General features: G+C 36.1%; 1 protein-coding gene across 1 annotated transcript in view; it reads right to left on the bottom strand.

Annotated features, from left to right (window-relative positions):
- THSD7A (thrombospondin type 1 domain containing 7A) overlaps positions 1 to 24,363 on the bottom strand; it is a 245,876-nt gene that overhangs the window by 182,244 nt on the left and 39,269 nt on the right. The window contains exon 4 of the mRNA XM_042888490.1: positions 9,438 to 9,946. Coding sequence (XP_042744424.1) covers positions 9,438 to 9,597 — 160 coding nt within the window. The 5' untranslated portion in view covers positions 9,598 to 9,946. The remainder of the gene's footprint in view (positions 1 to 9,437; positions 9,947 to 24,363) is intronic.

The raw sequence follows: 24,363 nt of genomic DNA, 5'->3' as shown, positions 1-24,363 counted from the left end.
CTCTGTTCTGATCTTAATTTCTCTGATGGCTTAGTGGTAAAATAGCTATTCCCCAGCACACATAGGGAGAGTTGCATTATTACTCAGTAATATAAACATTTCATTTTGTATAACACAGGAAGTAAAAAGTAATAATATCTCATTAAGAAATTTCTCATTGGCTTAGTAGATGTCATCAATCTTTTAAAATGTCGAAACATGCCTCATTACATAAGAAACTATTTCCAATTAATATCATAAAAAAACAACTTTGTGCAGTATACACAAAAGTTATTATCTACTTCAAAATACCTATGGAAGACCCTTACCAGTATTTGTTTGATTGAAAGCTGGCTGTTTCCAAGAGCACCATTCTCCACTTGGACAAGTCAATTAGGGCCTAAGCTCTGAGCTCACCCAAACACAACAGTTTTTCCCATAATATTCCTTTGACATAAGATACCAAAACAACCTTGGGAAAACACACAAATAAAGCAAGCTCAAAAAGCAAATACTGTGGGATAGTGACAACTTGAAAAATCATTCCAAAATGCACAGTGATAACTGGTGCCCAGAGTCCACTGGAATGTTTGCTGGATTTTGTGTGAAATGCCAGGCACTGATACATTTAATGCTGTGTAGTATCCATATGATAGTAGTAAATAAAGGAGCGTCTAGGATTGTTTTGTGGTAACAAAATAGCTCACATTAGCTTTTATTTTACTTGTATTCAGCAGAGGGTTGGAACTAGAAGACCTTCAAAGTCCCTTCCAACTCCAGCTATCCTATGACTTTCTGAAACAGAACTTGAATAAAAGCAGCATTTATCTTACCCTGTAAACAAAAGCAAAATCAGCAAGATAAAAAAACCTCAAATCATATTTTACATTAATATTTTAAAAATCCTGAATTTCTCTTTTCATCCTCATGGATGTGGGCACCAGATCAAGTTCATAATACGTTAACTAGAGCTCTATTTTCCACTGAATAGGTCCTCATTGCTTTCTCTCATCGTTACAAAGGACACTACCCGAACTCCTTTTCTGTCAGTCAGGACTCGAGTTAAAGCATCTTTTCTCATTCACTATTTTCCCTGAGACTCCACATCTAATCTGTCTCTTTAGATCATTCCTTCATAATCTCTTTAAAATCAAGAGTTTTCTATTTACTGACATAGGCTTATCCATCTCTCATCTCAAGTTGCAATTACTGCAAAATTCTTTTACTCTGTTCTTGAACGTAAAAAGAAGAGAAAAAAAAAAGAAAAGCCACAGTGCTGAAACAAAAGGGGATATTTTGTGCTACATGATGGAGGAGTTTTGGCAAATAGGTTGACATAACCTTTGAAAAGTAAGCACTTTAACCAGAGAGCTATTAGATAGTTCATTTCTCTCCCTCCTCCTTTGTGATCATGCTTGTCTGTATGCATTTAGGTACATTTTGAAATGCCTACTAGACTGAGTTCTTAGGAAGGACTTCTGCCCACTCTCAGGCATTAATATGATCCAGGAACAGTCAGGCAAAAACATACAGTCATAAGCACATAAGAAAAATAAATTAAGAACTGAAATTTATTCAGTGAAGTTCATGTATATTAGCAACCAAAGGTGTTAGATGAGGAACTTTCCTCCTTTCAATTTTACTTCCAGTACTTAAGTCTTCAATACAGAGCTTGCCTTGAAACATGTAACATTATAAATCATAGATATGTTTTTTCTATCTTTGGAAAGTATAAAACCAAGAGGTTAAAAATCAAAGGGGTTTTGAGACCGGAGTTTTTAATCAAGAAGTGAAGGAGAATTATGTGGTCATTGACATCTTTAAAGAACAAGAAAGAATTGTTCTTAGGGTCTTCAGGTGAAGTAGGATGCTTTTACACAGTTCTCCAAGAGGACGGAGCACAAGTAGAGATGTTACAGCTTGAAAAAGCTCAAAAAGAGCTTAAGGAGAGCCTTTAGCCTGCAGGGCCTGTAATGACCTTCTAGCCCCACTAGAAACCACTTAGCTCACCTATCTGAGAACACTGGGCGTCAGTTCTCCCAGGAGAACTTATGATACTACAGATGTTTTCTATGCCCAAATCACCTCTTGTCTCTGAATTTCTATTGCCTCCCACTTTGAGCAAGTTATTACCTAAGGATCTGTTCTTACATACCATACCAAGATACAACCATATACATAAAACTGTAGACTTGTGTGTTCTCTGGCTAGAGACTGTTATTCACAAAAAGTATATTTAAAATTTTATCTTAGTTTGTTAAAGAGAAATAGGAAACAGCCAAAAGCAATTATTATGCAGCAGACTAAGTCTACGTGATCACACACCTGCAGACAGTCCAAATAATTCAGCAGAATTATACTGATTTATGCTACCTGGAACTTGGTCAACAGTGTTTAAAACCTCAGTGATGAATAGAATCCAGGAGGTAATACCTTTGTCAAGAGATAAGATAAAATAAGTCATATTAAGTCATATCAATTCAATGCTGTGTCTCCCTCTTGAAGAGCATAACATGCATTACTTCAAACTGTCAGATTAAGCAATTTTACAGTGTGATCGAACCTTGCTGATTTTGTGCAACTCTTCAGTAATAATATTAGTACCTGTAGGCAGGCAACACACCCAGCGGTGACAGCACATCACAGATCACAGCAGCAGCTGACTTAAAAATAAATGAAGCACAGGGTAAAAAAAAAAAAAAATTGATGCAGCTAGAAATGCTTATACTTAGTTGCATGTAGAAAATGGATATACATGGTCTTCACCATGAAATAAAAACCAAGAAAAAATATGCAATCTTGTTTTCAAAAGAGCGACAACTATGGCAATCTTTATTTAGGAATTTCTACCCCTCACTGCATTACGCCAAAAGTAGTGCCTCCTATTTTCACAAAAACTACAATGGCTACAAAGAGCACAATAACATTATTTGAGAGAGCAAATTTTCAGCTACAAAAAAAAATATTTTTCAACATTATCACCACCACTAGCTATGTATTTACATCAGCAATAAAAAAGAGCCTGCATGTCACACTCATAACAATCTGCATCAGTGGAGGTGACCCACTGTTTCACAGCTGCTATGACAAAATCATTGCTAAGAGAACATTACCCACACAGTCCATCTTTCATCAGCTCAAATTTCAAAGTCAAAAGATGCCAAATGCAAACCATACTGTGCATGCCAAAGGACAGCCCAGACAAGATTGGCCACATGCTCCACTCTTCCAGTTGGTATGGTGCCTGGTATTGTTGTATCGCAAGAGAAAGGCTTTCTTCCTCTCTAGCCTGACACTGGAAGTTCAAGACTTCTGTTCACTTAGCACTGCTATGTAATGGTCAGAGATGATGGTCTATCACGATGCCAAGAAATCCTGAAGGATCATCCCTTCTTTATCCCAGAAGTCAGTGCACACCACTTTACCCACTGAGGACAACATCTTAAACTTTTTAATCAACAGGGAATTTACATTCTTGCCACTTCATGGACCATTGTTTTGACTCCAGCTCAGAATGGTGACACAATGTCTCATGTTCACAGGACCCAGCTGCTGCGAACTTTGTGGTATTCCAACGTTGCCACCATCCTTTCCAATCCACTGAAACAGATATCCAGATCCACAGAGAGTTCCGTAGTTGTAATCCACCAATTTGCACAAATGAGCAAAACAAGGCATTCTTCATTTTGTGGTGCGACTGCTGTGCATGGCCATCTGGAACGTGGCTTGTCTTTTATGTTGCTGTCACCACCCATCACCTCATTGAGCTCACATCCACTGTTCAGTCTCCACAAACACTTAGCAAGCATTGATGAATGTCAATGGATGCCATTTTTTGTTCATGGAGTAATACAATTCCATACCTTTGCTTCATACATACTTCCATGTCAGCACCATTTTGTCAGACTGTCCCTCTGCTGCCATCTGTCACACAGCAACAAAATGTAATGGAAGGCTCAGCCTCTACTGTCATACCATCAACATCCACTTCTAACACAGTTGGCCAGCATAATAAAACAGGAGGCATTACTTCTGAATTAACTCTTGTGTTAATTCAAAATCTTGTTTATACTGTTTGCCATTAACTAAGAACATAAGTTGTTCTTGAATATGAAAAAAACATAATGAAAATGGATGATACAATTTAATAGCAGTTAACAATAGTTTTTACTGAATTAGGGTACAGATGTGTATTTTTTCTTTTTCTAATGCATTGTTTCTAATGCAGTGTTCTTCAAAGCTTTGTAACAGTTAAGGCAGAATAAGAATTTAATATGAAATATTTGAGGAACTCATAGAAATCAAACACAACAATGAATCTGAACCAAACAACTAATTACAAATCATTCAGCTCTGAGAGGTGCAACCACTGGTGAACACAACAGGTCATCCCATGCAAGCAGGGGTTCCAAGTGCTCTAGAGAAAGCATCTTTATTACTAAATAGATCATTTTATTAACACATAGATCACAAACGATTAAGTGTTCTTGGCTCACAACAAATACTTAAAAAAAAAAACGTAATTCAAACTCCATTTTACCATAATATTTTTAATCTTTCATGCCTCATAAAAGTTCCCACCATGCTTACCGCTTTTCTACATTTGATTTGTATGCAAAATTTTGTAATATCCACAAATGTCTGAATTATTCAGATACTCCTTTAACATTCATATTTGTTAAGACTTTGTGAGCTATTGTTGTTATACTGAAGATGAAGTCAGAAGTAATTCAAAACATAATGAATAGAAACATCTTAGATCCCTCCTACAAGGGTACTCTCACTTTTGTTATTTTCCTAAATTTGCACACCATACTTTTCAGGAAATCCAGACAGTCTCAAATTCACATAACCATTTATAAACAGTTCAGTGTCCTGGCTGATAAGTATTTTTCAACTTCATAACTCCAGTGTTTAGTGACGTGTGTCTACCTCACATCAGGGAAATCACCATCTCTTAATACAGTACATTCTGTTCAATGAATATTTAAGAACTGCTATTATGTACCTCAAAACATCAAGCAGACAGACACAGCAGCTCAGCTCCGGGATCTAGCTGTTTCTTCATTTTGCTATACAGAGCCAGATATTCTGCACTGTAGAAGATTTTCTTTGGTTTCTTTTAATGAAACCAGATGGTTTTGCCCAGTGACAAGGAAAATGAAGCCAGCTGTGTATTTCTAGCTGAAGAAAATACACAGCATGGAATGAGAACATTCAGTAAGAAACTTGAAGTTTAAGGACTAACAACTGTGATCAACTTAATGTCATGCATTACACTGGAGGTCTACTAACACATCATAATTCCAGCATAGTTATGCAAAAGCAAATACTCATTCTACTCAGGATTTTCAGAATTTATTCAATTCAGTTTCAGTTGGAAAAGTAGAAATAATAGTAATAGTACCCATACTGTGAAATGGTAGAGACTGGAAGGGACCTCTGGAAATTATTTGGTTGAATCTCTCTTCTCAAAGCAGATTGCTTACAACACTTTCCACGCTCAACTGAAGATCAGTAAACCATAAAAGTGTTAACCTGAACTTTACAACATTCCTTGGAATTTTATAAGTTGTAGATTGAATACTTCTCAGGGTTATAACTCTAAGTTCCAAAGTGCAGAGAATAGACCCGTAACTCATCCCCAACCCTAAAATCCAGCATCAGGAAACTACACCAGGTATCATAATTGCTATTTTATAAGAGAAGGAATCCCCAGCTCAAACCTCATGACATCTGCAGATTATTTTCTGAGGCATTCTTAACAGAACACACCGCAATAAGACAGTACAGAAGTAAAGGAGTAGCATACACTATGATACTTTTTCAAAAACTCTTCAGAAACAGAAAACAGATACATGCAATTCAGTTCCAAAAGCTAGTGCCAAACTAAATTTAGTAACAAAATCAGCATGTTTCTCAATAAATGGACATGCATCACATAATCATAAGGGTTGGAAGGGAGCTCTGGAGACATAGTTCAACTCTGTGCTAAACCAGGTTTCCTATAGTAGGCAGCAGAGGAAAGCCTTCAGGTAGGTTCTGAATATCTCTAAATAAGACTTCACAACCTCACTGAGCAGCCCTTTCCAGTGCTCTGTCACACTCAAAGTAAATAATTTTTCTCCTCATGTTCGTATGGAACCTCCTATGTTCCAGTTTGTGCCAATTTCTCCTTGTTCTGTTACTGGGAACCACTTAAAGGTACCTGGCTTCATCCACTTGGCTCCCACCTATTAGATATTTGTGAGCATTGATTAGGTCCCCTCTGGGTCTTCTATTCTCCAGGCTGAACAGAATCAGGTCTCTCAGAAGGGAGATGCCCCAGACCTTTTACCATCTCTGTGGCTTTCTGCTGGACTTTTCCTAGATGTTCCCTGTCTTTCTTGAACTGAAGATCCCAGAATTGCACACAGTACTCACAGTACTCAGTACTTCTAAAAACTAAAAACATGAGTTTTCAGTGACTAAAAAGACTAAAAACATGTGCCAGAAAGCACACACACACACAAATCAAGCTGATTTACTAGACACAATCTTAGCTACACATTTCTGGGACTTATATTCCATTCAAAGAAAGAAAAGTTAACATTGTCTCAGTTGCACAAGCTCACTACTGCTCAGTTCAGTTTTATATCATCTCCTCTAATACTTCAGCTGAGATTTCAACACTTTGTGCTAGATATCCCTTCAGATCACTGATGAATTGTTTCACAAAAAAGGGGGGGGAGGAGGGAGGGAGAAGAATCAGTAATATCCAACTAAATATCCTTACTATACCAACTATACCATAAAGATACGACATCCACTGCTAATAAAATCACAAATATTTCATATACCGCTTGAAGACAACCAGTAGATTAAGACAGTATCTGTGTGATGAACTTATAAGAAAAACACTGGTTGAAAGCAGTCAACATATAAGGATTGCTGATCACTGATTGGGATGATTTTGGCACCCTCTTTCTCCAGCAAAGAGGAGAGGAGAATGAGAGAGAGATCAGAGACTAAGACAGTAACATACAACTCTACCAGGCTGAAAAGATATTTTATCAATTTTTCCAGATGTGTGGCAATGTCTAGTTCTCCCCAGGAGAAACACAGATAGCCCCTAAAAGCCGCAAGGTTACAATCCAGTGAAGTGGTATATTGCTTCATTACGAGCACAAGCTTATCACATGACACAAGTCCAAATTGCTCCTACAGGCTATTCTGTTTCCCCTCTTATTCCTGATCTAGCATAAGACTAATTTAATAAAATATAGGAAATTGAAAAGCAATACATTTTGTTACAAAGTCAATTTCTGTACAAAGATAGCCTGTGTTTGTCAGACAAAGCTACCGGCAAGAACTCCCTCAGTGTAAATGAAAAGCACACAGCAAATGCAAAGGTATTTTTTCTCCTTTTTTTTTTTTTTTTTTTTTTTTTTTGACACAAAGGAATAGCTAAGAAAAGGAGCTCAAAGATATAATTAGGCTTCTAATGCACTACCTTATTCACTCTATCTTGTCATTCACTGCTAGAAAAGAACTGCTCTGACTTGTTTTTCATCACATTATTGTCAAATCACTGAGGTTACAATATTAAAAATTATACAGTGAACATGCTTATACTATTCCTTACTGTGGGTTAAACAGAGCAGAGAAGTCACAGAAAGGAATGCTTAAAAGTACAAACTAACTGATCACTAGACAATGTAATTATATCATACTTCTAAACAAAAGTTCTTACGAAAGGAAAAAGCTTGGAGGAAACAAAAAAAAAAAAAACAATTTTCTCCTGGTTTCACTGACTTCAGAGCACGTGTGCTATAGGTAAAGTAAACAGCAACTCCATAGCAGGTCAGGACCTCATTTTCATAAGTATTGGTTAACTGTAGTTATTTTACTCAATCTATGTTACTGCTAATATCTTTAAATACAATCTAATAAATGGAGACAATAAAATACTGGAGAGTTTATTCTCCAAATGCTTAGCAAATGCCTAAATGCAAAATGCTACTATTATTACTATATTTTCCTATAAACTTGTGCACCTCCCGTTAAGCATGTATCAAGTATTTCAAAATCTGTAATGGAAACAAACTACATTTGGAATTTTTCAATGGCCAAAGAAGGGAGAAAAAAAAAGAAAAAAGAAAAAAGAAAAAAGAAAAAAAAAAAAAAAGGGTAATCAGTACCATTGCACTACTCATCTTTCAGAAGGAAGTGAAAGTTGCAAAGGATTCTCCCTTCCTCAAATTTCTCTTTCTAGCATTATTGGAAAGCCTGTCTTGTTTAAATGAATTCCCTTTTAATCCTTCGCTTGAGCTGCTGTATGGATAGAGCCTCTTAAAAAATTCAGGATATTGCTGTGATTGTGAATTGATCTGTTTTCATGGCAGAAGGCTCCATCCAGGAAAGAGACCATCTTCTCAAAGTTGTTTTTCAAAGAAATGATTAATTTGCACTCTCTTACTATCTTATCATTAATTAATAGAAAAGCAAATTTTAAACAAATGTCTGCTTTTGGGGTTGGCTTATTACTATCAACATACAGGGAAAAAAAAGCTAACTATCAAGCCAATGTGAATTACTAACCAGTTTTTTTTTATTTCTTAGAGGAGACTTGGAAGACTTGGAATCTTACATAGGAACTAACACCATATTAGGGAACTAAATTGCACATATTCCTCCACGTTAAGGTTCTGAATTAGTTTAACACACTGATAGACACAAGATAGACCTCATTAATTTTTAAAGCAAAGTTAAGGTTGAAACAGTGTTACAACTGCAATCTTTAAAACATACACATAATTAATTAGCACCAAAGTAAAGGAAATTATCTATCTAGTGTGGTGCTGAATTCACATAGTCTGTTTGCCTTTGGCTCTTTGGTTATGAGATCTGGCATCAGTTGGATTATTTCACCTAATCCATCATTAGCTTTCACGTGTCCTATATACTGTGCAACAAACCTAAATTTAACAAACCCAACTCCCCATCAATTACCACACTGAATATATTACATGTCAGCACGCAGCATAAAGATTAGACACGCTGTGTTACATCCTTCTTTGTGAAATGCCAATATTTTTAGAGCACTGTTAACACTGCTGACTTCAACTGTAACAAATGGTCCTTTCCATTGTGAGCAGGCACTAGAGCCCTGACCTTTGCTATTTACATACAACACAGAGCTACTAAATAAAATCAAAAACCTCAGCGCACCCAGAAAACACTTCACAGAGCCATAAGTGTAAGGTTTTCTAATTGCCATATTTGCTTGGCTGGTGGAACCCTGGTAAACGACACACTTTGCTTTCCTAGAATCCTGCGCGTTAACATCACTAACACATTTAACTTTCTTTCTCTGCGCACACAAAGCACACAAAAAGGTTACAGCTCGCAACAGAAACTAAACAGGCTACTACGCAACAGCAACACTGCTACTATGTTTGTACAGCATCCTTACTTACCGGTCTTCCACAGATAGACGGACGAAGTTTGGAATTCGCTCTGTGCCCGAGTGCCCCAGCTCCCCAGCAGCAGGACCACCAGCACTCCCATGCAACGGGCTGGCGGGGCGGAGAGCCCCGGCCCACGGGAGAAAGCAGAGCTCCCCTCGCTCAGCCTCATGCCTCCAGCAGCCCGCGTCCAAAGCCCACAGCCTGACCGTGAAACCTCCTCCGAATAGTATTCCCCTCTTCAAAATTTCTTCGCAGGGAGAAGCAGGCTGAAAGCCTCTATCTTGCTTTTGTGCATATCAGTTGTAAAGGAAAAACTGTTTAACGCACGGGAACAATAGAGTCCTCGCTTGCTCTTGCTACAGCGGCTGCTGCTAGTATGGTTGCTGCTCCACGCTCTTCCATTCAGCGGTTAGTAGCAGTTTTCCATCAGCTAAAAGAGAGACAGCTGTCCGCAGGGGGCTCCAGCTGACTGAGCAGGTTATCTTGCGCTGGGAGGCGGCAGCAGTCATTTACACCAGCTGGAGAAAGCGAGACAGAGAGAAACAGGGATGAGAAGGAACACAAATAACCCGGCGCTGTAATCTCAACACAGAGTGTGACTGTAAAAGCCTGGCTTCCCAGGCATCTCTCCCTGGAATAGCCCAAATGACACACACTAAGAAGAAAAGAAATCGTCACCACACGTGCTTCAGAAACACAAGACCTGCAACCAGAACAGATACACTGGAGCAATATTATATTAATTAGGAAAGCATCACACACTTGTCCTGAAAGCAACATACATGCTACATTAACCATTTTGTAAGCAACAAAAAGTAAATGGTTACTCATGCATTAAATAGACATTTAAGTTTCCACAGAGGGAAATGAAAGGAATAACAAAACAAAAGAACAACCTACAACTTTATTCGCATATTTGTCAGATCTGTTTCAGGTAATAAAGTGCAGCTCTCTACTGTGTGTGGATGTGTAAGCACATCATCTCTGTGGTAGATGAGGTCTGCATGTAACATATAATGCAAAATAACATCCCTTCCTATCCAGCAAGTATGTACACATATATACATGTATAAATGTCAACTGTGTAATTTAAAGTAATTTGAAGATCAAGTTATCAATCATTTTTAAAACACACACTGAGTTTTACATATGAAAGTATTCAGGATACATTAGGCTGTCATGATGATGCAAAAACGTGCAGAGAGACAAAGCTTTTAAATTAGGCATTCTTATCTCTCCCACCCATTGCCCAGCGAACACATGCATTAACAAGCCTAAAGATCAGGTTTCAGACATCTATAAACTGCAAAGCAAATGAGAAATTTTCAAGAAATCTGTTACCATATCCAAAAAGTTCCATTCAAAATGCAAAATGCAAGCAGTCACACACACACACACACACACAAAAAAAAAAAAAAAAAAACACCACTGCAAGAGCACATGATCCAGAGTTTTAAAATGATGGAGCTATTGTTGTTTAAAGAAGAAACCTTCAGTGAACCTCTCTTGGGACGCCTGTCATTTTTGCACAACCTTCTCAGACTCAGCCTTTTCACATGCATTTGATTAAAATCAGCCATGATCAAATAATTCCCAAGTCTTTGCCTGTTTAAATATTCTGACATCAGAGCAAATTAGCAATGTTGAAGGTTGCAAATTCGTCTTTGTTTACTTTCCACTCTGTTATGCCTCTAAGAGGGAATTAAAGGCTCAGAGAGCTCTAGCACTGTGAGGCTGTGATTAAGAGAGATAAGCAAGTGTGGATTACTGTTCCTCAGCTGTTGAAAAACAGGCAACAATCAGGAGATTATAGGTTGATAAGGGATACATAGAAAGCCATGATCTTAACAAATTTATAGCATCCTGATGCAGAACTTGCAATCTCAGCTAAAGCACTTCTGGAAATAGATTTTAATTGCTCCTACTACATCATACTGCGTTCAATTTAGGAAGCATTGGAGACCCTTTCATCCTGTGTTTTGTTGAGCTAGATGGAATACTGTCAAAACAGCGTCCTCTGAGTTAATAGAATTGTAGCAATTCCACAGGTAAATGGCAGGTTAAGTTATTCACATGCACACTGCTTTTCATGCCACATTGAAAGTATTAAAATATTCAATCTAATAAAGACAATGCAATCTTCATAATTTCTGAAAAATATTACAATAAATTTAAGGGCTTAAAAAAGTTTTGTAATCACCAGGAAATCTGTGACAACTTCATTGACTTGTTCAGTCAAATTAAAATACACTTTACTTATACACTCATTTGAAAAATTAAGATTAAAGATGTTGGCTTTTTAGCTGGAAATATACACAAGGAGGAAAAAGTTATATTCTACAGGGTGACTACGGGTATAGGCACCACATTCAGAGTTCTTAACAGCAATGAATTCTACCTAGAATTTTTATGAATATCTAAAGAAAACCTCTGAAACATCTGGAAACATTATCAGGAAACAGATCATTCATATAGTTCACTCAATGAATCAAGGTGGTTTTTGACAGCAGAACAAAGCAGTATCATGCGAGAGAATACACATACACAAACATTCAAATATTTTCTTGTATTTATGCAACAAAAGCACATACTTTTTAATTTTTCATAAAGATTATGACAACTAATATTTGTATGCTATTCCTTAGGGCTGTATTGTTTTTTGTTCTAACAAAGATCAATAAAGTACAGAAAACTAGTTTCACCTTTGTTGGTAACAAGTTATTATGCACTTAAAACTGTTTAGAAATGTGTCAGAGAGAAAGAAAGGAGGCAAAACTGGGAATATACCTTACATAGATCTAACTGTAGTAAGGATTCTTGAAAAGCTGTCTTTTGTAAACAACTCTGAGCTATGCCACTTTTGCAGCCCAAATATCCATCTTTTAATCAGAACAGGAAAACACAAGCAAGAGAAGAATAGGTAGATGCCTATGCTTCAAATGTACTAACATGAGAGTGTTGCTGGCAGCCTTTTCCGTGTCAGTGTGCCCAACATATTCTGACCTACTTGCTATAGTGTGCAAGGGTCTTTTCCCAGCACAACCACAATTTCCAGCTCACAATGATCTAATTATGATCTAATGATCATAAATAATCAATTGTTTGCAGTTTAGATGTTCCCAAATACAAATTTATGTACTTCCAAAAAGAAACCTCTGATAAAGCATAGAAATAAACTACAATCAACATTAATCTCTGTATCAGTACAAAACAATGTCAGTGCTGTACCTTAGAGCATCAACAAACGAATCTCCATAGACTTGTATTCACATACATTTATTTATTTCAGGCGCTGCAACCACATGGAGTCAGTAAAATGCTCTCATATGTGAATGACAAGTTAGCACTTTTTTTGTTTTCTAGGGAAAAATGACTGATCTCGAAGACACTCATGAAAACAAGGTAGAGTTAGTCATAAAACATTAGAATTACTTTGTTCTTGTTTTCTAGCATTAAACAGTCAGAGCATGACAAAAAAAAAAACAAGTGCATGCTATATTTTATTTAGTGAAAAGAGAAATGAGATCAAAATACAAATCGTATAGCCACCGTGTATGAAAAGTTGCCTGCCAGACAGAATCTCCCTGCTAGTACTAGTACATTCCTGTACTAGCAGGCAGTCCCATTTCATAAACCTGTTGCTGTCTGTGAAATGCCATGATTAAGAGCTTCAAGATCATCTTATGTTCTGTGCTGAAGACATATTTCTAAACATAGTAAAATTAAAAAGCATAAAAAGACCACAACACGCACACAGCACATCTGCCTCTAGACTCAACAATACTCAATGGGATGCATGTCCAGTATCTCTTCTGTCCACCTTTAACTTTGTAGGCCCTGCATAAGCCAACAACTTCAGTAAAGTGTCAGTCTGTTCTTCTAGATGTACAGGAGATATTTTACAAACTCTTGCATTTTCCTTTCTAAATTGTCTGTGCTGTTTAAAGACTGAAATATCAGAAAATTCAACCAGATTCTAAAGAATGAAGATTATTTCATTTCTTATGTAGGATATTTAAACTCCTCCTAATCTGAACTCTGATTATGGAAATTTATATCAGAAAAGATGTTCTCCCTTCACATAGCTATGAAAAAACTAGTGTTGCTAAATATAAATTGACTACCTCTCACTACCTTTCTCCAGAAAGAGGGATTAGAATAATAGAATATCTTGTGTTGGAAGGGACAAGATCAAATCCTACTCCTTGTTCCACACAGAACCATTCAAAATTCAAATCCTTTATCTGAGAGCACTGTCCAAATGCTTCTTGAACTCCCACAGGCTTGGTGCTGTAAACATTACCAATGGGAGCCTGTTCCAGGATCCAATCACTCTCCTGATCAAGTACCTTCACCTAACATCCAATTTCACATCATCCTCTTGAGTCATATCACTGTCACTAGAGTGCAAAAATCAGTACTTCTCCTCCACTCCCCTCATGAGGTCTTGTAGGCTACCATGAAGCCTCCTCAGTTTTCTCCAGGTTAAATAAACCAAGGGACTTCAGCTGCTCCTCATACATCTTGCTGCCTAGACACATCTTTGCTGCACACCCTTGGATGCTAATATTTTTCTGCCTATCTTACGCTGTAGGACTCAAAATTGCACAGTGCTCTCACTGAGGCTATGCTTCTGCAGAGCAGAGTTGGACAATCCCTTCCCTCAATAGGCTAGTAGTTCCCATACCCCACAATATGGTTTTAATGAGTTTCTTACAGGCAATAACCAACAAATGCCCATTTCTGAAAAGAGTTCTATATTTTTAACCTACTGACCCAATTAAGTCATGTCAGGACACTCTTGAGTACCACTGTAAGGATGCAGTGGGCCCTTGGATATATCCACTGTAAACTCATACAGTGCACATCTGACTTTCAGAGAAGGCATTAGGTGTGGCATGTTGCCTTATATGCTTATTTTGAAAGTTCCATTATCTAAACAACCCAAATAACAACTCAAATGAGCTTGTTTTCTCTCTGTCCCCCTGCATAAACTCACTCACCAAGACTTCTAGTTCTGCATTTTTTTAAGACCCTAACTTGCTTGTAAAAATTTTACTACAGCTGGAAGTGCGGTTAAATGATTCTCTCGAGATGATACCTTCAAGAATTTTACAAGAGAATTCCAGACCAGAATATATTGTACAGGGTCCTTTCAGGCTGTGGAGTTTTGAGCATCTCCAGTAGACTCAGAAGTGCTCCATTATTTTTCTTTATATGAAAGCTAGGGAGCCTAATTAGAGAAGACACAAGAAATACGACACATGTGAACAACCTTTGAATATATCACAATGTACTTTGTCTCTCAAAACCTGGCAGATTCATTCCTGAATTTCAAAATGAAATGTCTTGTACAAAACTTGTAGCTGAAAAAATTACTCTTTAGGGAACCTAAGCATATAGCCTCTAGGTGTCACACTTGACCATGTCATAATATACTACTTAGGGATTTCTAAATCTTACACAGAAGATAAGAAGGTAACAGACCTTGATGTTATCCTTTCAAAGAGTGATATTATTAAATATCTTTCTTTCAAACTTGTAATGAAAAAAAAAAAGAGAGAGATTAGCAATTTTTTTGCCTCTTTCATACAAGTCACACAATGTTTTATTTTTGACAGACAAACTGTTTTGGAAAACATTAGTAGTACCACAGTGCATTTTAAACTTACATCATTCTTAGATTTTCTGGACAAATTCAGAATTTTTTAAGTTATATATGTAAGTTTTGTAGAAGAAAGAGTTATGCAGAAGAAAACACTAAAAATATATAAACATGTCAACGTTTCTAAATAATTACTTCAAAATCTTCACAACAAGAAAAACTTATTTTTAGAACATGAATGAGGATTCTACATGCATAAATGTACAAACAGCAGATGTCAAGAGGGAAAGAATTCCATCCAAAGGGACTTGGACAGGGGTGGGCTCATGCCAACCTGATGAAGTCCAACAAGGACAAGTGCAAGATTCTGCATCTGGGTCAGCGTAAACCTAAGCACAGATACAGGTTGGGAGGAGAATAGCTAGAGAGCAGCCCTGAGGAGAAGGATTTAAGAGTGTTGGTTGAAAAATTCAACATTGGTCAGTAGCATGCGCTTGCAGCCCAGAAGGCCAACTGCATCCTGATGATTTTAAACTGGGAGATTTAGATCAGATATTAGGAAAAAACTATTTACTGTAAGGGTGGTGAGACACCTGAACAGGTTACCCAGAGAGATTTTGGATGCTCCCATCCTGGAAGCATTCAAGGCCAGGCTGGATGGGCTTTGAGCAACCTGGTCTAGTGGGAAGCACCCTTGCTTATAGCAGGGGGTTGGAACTAGACAATCTTAAGGCTCCTTTCCAACACAAGCCATTCTATGTTTCTATGATCTAGCTCTAATTTGACAAATGCATTCTTTTTATTAAGGAAAATAAGTGATTCTTGGATAATTTTTGTTCTATTTTGCATTGTTTGTTCATTACTTTAAAAGCTAGTTGAAGGGTAGTACATTGGTGAAAATTTGCCTAGCCAATCTTTCATTTTAAGGCTTTTTCTTCAGATGCAAAAAGACAAAATTTAGGTATTACTTAAATGATTCAACTACTTATGTGCTGCTGGTTTTGAGCAGTTTTCTCAGTTTTGGAACCAAAAATATTTTTAACTAACCCCTTTGGTAGGGAAAGATCAATACCCCTGGCCTGGAACATTCATGTGAAAAAACATTCTTTATAAGAAGGCACATGTTAAAGTACTGCAAGGAGGTATATGAAGTTCTGCTTGCTAGTAGATAAAGCTAGAGAACGGCAGAAGGTCGCACCGAATTAACTAGTGCCACTTTGCTTCTACATTCTGAATGAATACTGCACTTCCTATGCAGATTACACTGGCTCCAGCAGCAGGCTGCATGAAGCAGAACTTTTGCAAGTATCAGAACTGGATGCAAAAGCATCTCTGAAGTTTCTTATTTGGAAGAGTCATCTCTGAACCTTTTCTCATCAATTCAGAGATCTCTTTAGTCACATCTGCTGCAGCTTGCCTATCTGTAATAAAGGCAGCATGCATTTTTCATTAGGAAGCCAACTGCACTGATAGTAGATTATTGAAAAAGATTGAGTTTTTCCATTTATTCAGAATCTGATGGAGAAAACTCCTATACTTAATTTTCTCTTGAAGAGACCACACCTAAAAAGTAATTTAAATCAAACACAAAATTCAGAAGCACAGTACTACTTATGGTCAGGTTTTGTAGTGAGGTCTGAATCACTAAAATACATTTCTCTTTCGAATGCATTTCTCAGTTTAAAACTGCCAAATTCTCAGTGTCAGAGCAATGTTATCCTATAAAGACAAAGATAGGAATTAGAAAAAGCACAAAAATGGCTTTTGTAGTTGTTCCATTCTTTATAATGAAGAGCAGAAACGATAGTTCCTTTCTTGTGCTAACAGAAAAAGAAATATTTTTCATGAGGAAATTGGTGAAATTTGTCACTTAGAAACAATTTTGGCAACCTGTGCTTTGGGGAACAAGCTTGAAATTTGCTTTTATTAGAAGTCATCAGTGTCCTTATCACAACCTCTGAAAATAAGTTTGCACTTGATTAGAAATCTTTTTGGAACTTGGTAACATCATGCAATTCTTTAGAGGTTGTTGAGAGGGGAAAAAAAAACACCTTAAAACTGGATACAAAAGTGAGCATAAAAATAGGCCACTAGTATTCAAAGCTAGGTAAAGAGCAAATGACAGGAAGAACTGAGAAAACAGACTGGAATTAGGATAAGATACCAAATGGAGGAAGTAGCGACAATCAGAATTTCTGCACATATTTTAATCGTTAATCTTTTTGCACGTTTGATACATACCTATGGTTTTTTACCCATGTAATTATGACTTCAAAAAGAATGAAGCATTTTTTAAATCTAGCTACCTAGCTTTAGTTGCCTCACTTTCAGAAAAGTCTACTACAGACTTCACCAATGAAGAAAAATAAATAGAATCAGTTCTCGATCAACAAGCCCACTGTACTGAATTTTCACACACAAATGCAGGACATCAAGGGGGATTTCCAAGTCAGCTCTGTTACCCCAGTGTGCGCATATACTTTTCAAAATTTTTAAAATCAATGGGAACAGCTAGCCCCTATGCTGAACATGAATTTATATTATAATATAAATTATAAATATATTATAAATATTATAAATATATAAATATATTATAATATAAATTATAAATAAATAAGCTTATCCAGACAATTTCCTCAATGGTAAAAAATAATAGTTAAAAATGATAGCTGTAAAAATGAGTAGAATATATACAGTACTTGAAACACAGGCAGGAACATTTCAAAGACAACAGAGAGTAGTGAAATCCCTAGCAAGGAGAACAGAAAGACAGAGAATGGAATAAACGAAGAAAATCAGTGCCCATTATTGCTTTTGAACATCCTCTCCTGGGATAGCTTAGTAATTTGCACATACCAAATCACCTTTAAACAAAAGCCAACCTCAGTCAATTTTAAACCTTCTCCTTATTAAAATCCTATTGATTGATCATTCTTCATCTAAATGTTTGACAAGCCAATTTCCATTTTCAAGGAAGGAAACAGTGGTCTTCTTTTTGAAGACATAAATCACTCAAACATTGTTATCAGTTCTCAAGTTAACTAATTAATACAAATTAATAAGAAAATTAAATAAGGCTGCTATTTATTTCTTTTTCTCCCATCAGCCCGTGCTTTTAACGGCTTCCAGAAATTGATGGATTCAGATGTACTGACAAAAAATACGTAGCTAGAAGTAGCTTATAATGATTTGTTAACTTCATAAGCGTTCCAAATTAGCTGGCCAAAAGTACAGTGTGTGTGTTTTATGCTGACTTCAACAGATCAATAAACAGGAAGAATATAACTTGAGGAAACCGAGTAAAGCATCTAACACCATTTTGACATGAGGTCAAATTTAAAACCTATTCCTATCAACCAATCTTCCCATTGAAAAGTATAGGTTACGCCACTGAAATCAACTCTGTAGCAAATTACAAAACAAAAAGGAAGGCAACAACATGAACTCTAAGCCCATATTAGTAAAAAGATTATACCATTTAAAATCATGTCACTGTTCAGCCTTGAATATTAATAACTAGATGTGAAACGTTGAGCTGTGTCAAGAAAACCTCCCATTCTTCTAAGTGCTGCCTTTCCTTCATCCTCTGCTGTTACAGCACTGTCCTCTCCTACGTTCCACTACAGCAGCTTTTCATTGACAAAAAGAAAGAAAATAACCAACCTAAGCAAGTGCAATAGGTAACATCACAACCACATATAATTGGATTTTCTGCATACAGATCACAAAGCAGTCTACGTGCTACAGAAAAATCTTCTCTAAACTATCAGCATTAGCATTAAAATTAGAGCTTCACCAAGGGGATCAAACCAAGCTTAAGATGATGTGACACTTTCAAGACAAGAAAAAAAAAACATTGAATTGTCACCATTGTTCTTTTCTATGGTGACAAAAGACATTATTGCCAGATTTCTCCAATCACAATTATACCTGCATATTCAAAAATGAGAGAAAAAGCTTTCCAATTAACTGTTAGTGGCAGCACTGGTACTTCCACAAGTTGTTCCCAAAGGATTTGAAAATAACCATAGTTTAAGTAACTGATAGCTGCCCCTATATACTATCTGTGGAATATAAGACAATTTATTTTGGTATATTTTTCACTGAATAAAAAAACAGGATGGAGACTAAAAGAACAAGGATTTTTTTCAGTGATTACATTATTGAAATACTGCAGAAAATTTAAAAGCAGATGGCTCTAATTCAGAACTGAATTCAGCTGTTAGCATTCAGCTCAGTGAGTGGACCATGAGTTCCCCACAACAAAGAAACTTAATCTACATGGATGAAGTGAGGTGAGGAACACTCAAAAAGATGAAGCACTGTTGAACTGCAAAAGCAATGTCTGAATGACACAGGTCAGGTAAAGTAACAGCCTTAGTTCAGGTAAAGTGACTTAGGTTTTATCAAAGCCAAAAAAAAGGAAGAAAAAAAAAAAAGTACGTCATGCATAAAGCAGAAGCCAAACATAACAAAAGAATCTTCTTCCAGGAGCTATGTTTAGGATAAAGAGCTGGAGCTGTTCAGCCTGAAGGTTCCAGGCAGTCTTATAAAAGTCTCTCAGTGTCTAAAGGGGAGCTACAAGAAAGAAGGGGACAGACTCTTTAGCTGTGTCTGTTGTAACAGGACAAGGGAAAATGATTTCAAACTAAAGGAGGGCAGATTTACACTGGATATAAGAAAGGTTTTTTACAATAAGGGTGAAGTACTGTGACAGGTTGCCCAGAGAGGTTGTGGATGTCCAACCCTTGGAGACATTCAAGGTCAGGCTGGATCAGGCTCTGAGCAACCATATCTGGCTGTAGCATCCCTGTTATTGCAGGGAAGTTGGACTCGACGACCTTTAAGGGTTTCTTCCAACTCAATTCCGTGATTTTATTAATAATTTCAGAATATTTCATCTTACTGTTTAATATATATGTCCATTTACACATTTATAATATTTCTATAACATATATTTAATATTATATATATATTTAACATGCACATATACATACATATAGGCATATATACAAACAAAAAACAATTTATGGCAACTTAAATTCTCTTAACATCCATATATAAATTCAGATACAGTGAACTATTTACACCTGTCTGGCTTTTATACCCGTATTCACGCAGAAGCTTATTCCTTTGAGATTTCCCATATAGTTAAAGTGATAATTTTTATCATGTTTCCAAAATACTCTCATCAGTAGCCCAATCTCTGTTGCCTAAAGATGCTTCTACATACACTCCAACTTTAATGTCTCCATCACTCTTATTAACTGTAGGAAGTAATTTCTATGTATAAAAAAGGTATGTCTAGTGAGTTTTGTATCAGCTGCAAAAGAAAGTCGTTCAAAGTTTCACATGAAGAAACACACAAAAAGAAAAGAGTCAGACAAATATGTTCTACATACTTCTAAAGCTGTTAGAGAAACCATTGCAAACTGTTTTGAAGAGGTTGGTGAAGGATCGTACATTAAAACCCCTCACAATTTCAATTTTTCTTACTGACATACACATAGCATATGTAAAAGTTTGCCCATATCTTTCACATACGTATGTCTAAAGGAATTTAATTATTAACATTTTATTATTATATATATTTTATATGATTTTGAATACATCCTATTTATTGAAACTTGCTGAATAGCAGGGTACATTGCACCTCACTTAGGCTAATGTGGTACTATTCAACAAATTACTTTCCTGAAAATTACAAGGTTGCTATAGCAAAGTATTACACCGATAAGATTCAGAGAAGATTTCCCTTTATTATGTCAAACAGTTTAAAGAAGCATATGCCTACAGTAATTTCCCTCTCTGTCGGCAATTGGTTTACCAGCAGCAAACTGGAAATACTGACTGACTGCCAGCCTTGTGAATCGCAATTATTGTTTTTTTTTTTTTTTTTTTTAATGTAAAACTTAACTATATTGAGTTATCTAAGCTACCATGATCTCTAATACAAATTATTTTTTATTTGGCTATAGGCATTTTGGCAGAACTTCTAAGCTCCCAGCCAAGATCTAATTTTCATTTCTAAAGGGGACTGGTAAAATGCACTGTGGGTTCTCAGTCTCTGTTAGAATGTTCTCATGTTCTAAATTTAGATGAAAAGCTTTGGTAGAGGGAAAAATATAAATACGCATGTTGGATTTTAGGACAATCCTTCTCTCACTCCCTCTTACACATATGCAAAGAAAGAAAATTGTTATTGTCTTTGGCCAACAGAGCACTTCTTACTTTCTCCAAGTTCTAAGAGAGTGCAAAGGAAGTCATCTTTTACATAAAAAGGATTTCATTGTAAGCACTGCTATGAAAGAAAATTAAATTAAAAAAAATGGCACTCTAACTTATCAACATGTTCAGAATGCAATTCAGAAATCTAGTCTCTATTTCTCCTTTATTTAAAAAAAGTTTGATCTTTTAAAAAGCGCAAGAAATTCCTCTTCTGTGTTTCATGTTATCTTTCACACTGTCATCCCGCAGATAACCTGCAATTTCAAGTAGCAATCTTCAGATGCTATCAAAATGAAATGATCCCAAATGGTTTCATAATGAAATACAAAAGATTGCATTCATTTGATTTCAAAATGGGCCATTAGCCACTGTAGTCTTAAACCATTAAAAGAAAGAACTAGAAATCAAACAATAAATAAACCTAATGCATACCTCTAAGCAGTAAGTAATTAAAATAGATAGTAAACATTTGCTTTGTTTGATTGGGCTTTTTTCCTGCTAAATTATGATTTTTGCAATAGTTCTTAAATGGTTTTAATTTTAAATGCATTGCAGAAATGAGATCATGTTCATTGTATGCTCTTCATTAACTCAACTGATGGTGTTTTAATTCCTGCAACAAAGTCTGGTGTTCCTTTTACAATTCAGCATAGCTATCACATGATGAGACTAATTCGTTTCTCTACAGCAGAACAAATTATTTCTTCACAAAATGCATACTATTTTTAGCAGGGATTATTGTTAAACTTTCAATACATTCCTTGTTTTACAGCAGAGTAAGTATTTCATTTTTAATTAGCCTTCCTGTGCCCCGATTCCCTTAATGAACTAATAACCCATGTTCTCTCTGATAATAAATATGTTGAATAGACCTAAAGGAAGATAAGAAAGGATATTTAATGCAAGTGTTTCGTATGCTATACTGAAACAATTCAGTATTGTTATAAACAGTAAATGCAAGTTTAAAAGACTGAGGGGTTAGCCAGAATGAAAATAAATTTAATCACAAATCGCTGTATTATTATAATTTTTTGCCTAAGATTTGCCACATGTAATTGGGCAAACATGGTATTTTAAAATATATAGATATTACATAAGCAAAGCTGAATACAAAATTATTCTCTTCATTTATTTTCAGAATTACAACACAGAAACTATGATGTGAACTCTGGAAAATTGCACCTATGTTAAAATAATAAATACTGAGGTGTCAAGGGAGCATCATAATCTTGTCCTGATGCAGAGTTGAGCAAATAAGCTATAGATAAAAAGCAGTTGAAATAAGTGTTCAAAGTAATAAACATTAGTATGGGACATGGATCAACAAGTGACAGAATGACACAAAACTGCCATAAATACCCTGATACTGTTGCTAGCATTTCCTAACATCCAGCATGAATCTCCACTGGCTCAGCTTGAAGCCATTCCCTCTGGTCCTATCACCAGTTATATATCAGAGAAGAGGCCTATCTCCAGCTCACTACAACCTCCCTCCAGGTAGTTATAGAGAGCAATAAGGACTTGTGGATTAAGATAAAAACCACTTAAAATAAAAGGAAAATAATAATAAGCAATAATAATGATCAAACAGTGTAAAATTGTGATGCATAATGCAGTTTATTGCCACTCGCTGACCAATACCAAACCAGTCCTCAAGCAGCGGCCACTCTCTCTAGCTTATCTCCCCCAGTTCTACTGCTGAGCATGACACTATGTGGTATGGAATATCCATTTGTTTGATTCAGCTGCCCTGGTTCTACCCTCACCCATCTCCTTCTGCACACCTCACCCCCTTTGATAGGACAGCACAGGAAGCTGAAATATCTTTGTCTCTGTATAAGCACTGCTGTAACAGCTAAAACATGGCTGTTATCAACACAGTTTTTCTCCTAAAGCCAAAACATAGCATCATAAAAACTATGAAGAAAATCAACTATGTCTCAACCGAAACCACGATGGTGTGTTAACAACATTAGTGCTTTTGTAAATCCAAAACACAGCACCATACCACCTGCTCGGAACAAATGTATCTTTGCATTAAGTCCATTGATTTACAGCAGATTGTAGTCCAAACATCCTGAATCACCTTTTACAGGTGAAACACCTTCTCACCTGTGACCAGTTCCAAACCTCAGTACCCAGGACTGGGACCAGAGAAGCTCCACTGATGTCAAAGCCATTCCTGCTACAATTTTTCATTAGAAATAAAGATCATTATTTACAGCGTTCTCCATACATGAACGTAATGAACTCTTTTAACATAAGTATATCTGAACTGACATAAACTTGAAGTTGTCTGTACTTCATTTTTTACAGTCACCTACAGAAAGCATTACAGTTTAAGATTGCACTAAATATATATATAACATATTGAAGTATATCTACCTAGAAACAGTGTAAAATTAACTCCTTAGATCTCGTTTACTGTATAGGAACCAGAAAATATAAATTTGAACTGTACCACTGTTGTCCTCAGAGATTAAAGTATTTCTTTCACAGTTCATCCTTGTCAAGTAAAAAGAAGTCAAACTATCAAATGAACACAAAATAAAAAAAATGAAATTCTGCAGCTGCACAGACTGAATAAAAAGTATACTTGGGCAAGCCCATTAAAATATAATTTTTTTTCAATGGAAAAAAAATATCTACTTCATCAAAGCCAGATGTAATAAAATGTTATGAAAGTTAGCAGAAAGGAGTTCAAGGAAAGGAATGAGAGAAATCAGAAACAGTGCAGTAATCCTATCTTTAAAAAAAAAAATGAGCATAAACCCAGTGTGATAAAGTGTAGATAAAGAATCTTTGCAAGGTCTTTCTGTTCCCTCATCTTGATAGTAAAACTGCTCTAATTTATGATAAAGACATTATATTTTGTAAAATTTTGCATAAAAAAAAAAAAAAACAAACGGGGGGGGGGGAGATGATATTTTAACATTGAAAAAAATATTGATTTTATTGAGTCGGTGGAGATTGTCATTTTTAAAGCCAGTGCAAACTGGGTTAAATTTAAATCTCCTATTATCATGTAGATTATACTCTGATGAGGCATTTTTGCTGATATTCACTGCAAGAAATAAATATAAATTAAATATATATATTTAT

This window comes from Lagopus leucura, unplaced genomic scaffold (assembly GCF_019238085.1).
Source record: "Lagopus leucura isolate 7727_CA_CO unplaced genomic scaffold, USGS_WTPT01 Super-Scaffold_100157, whole genome shotgun sequence".
Classification (NCBI taxonomy): domain Eukaryota; kingdom Metazoa; phylum Chordata; class Aves; order Galliformes; family Phasianidae; genus Lagopus; species Lagopus leucura.
Note: the sequence above shows the minus strand (reverse complement) of the source record. Positions and strands in the feature narration are given on the sequence as shown.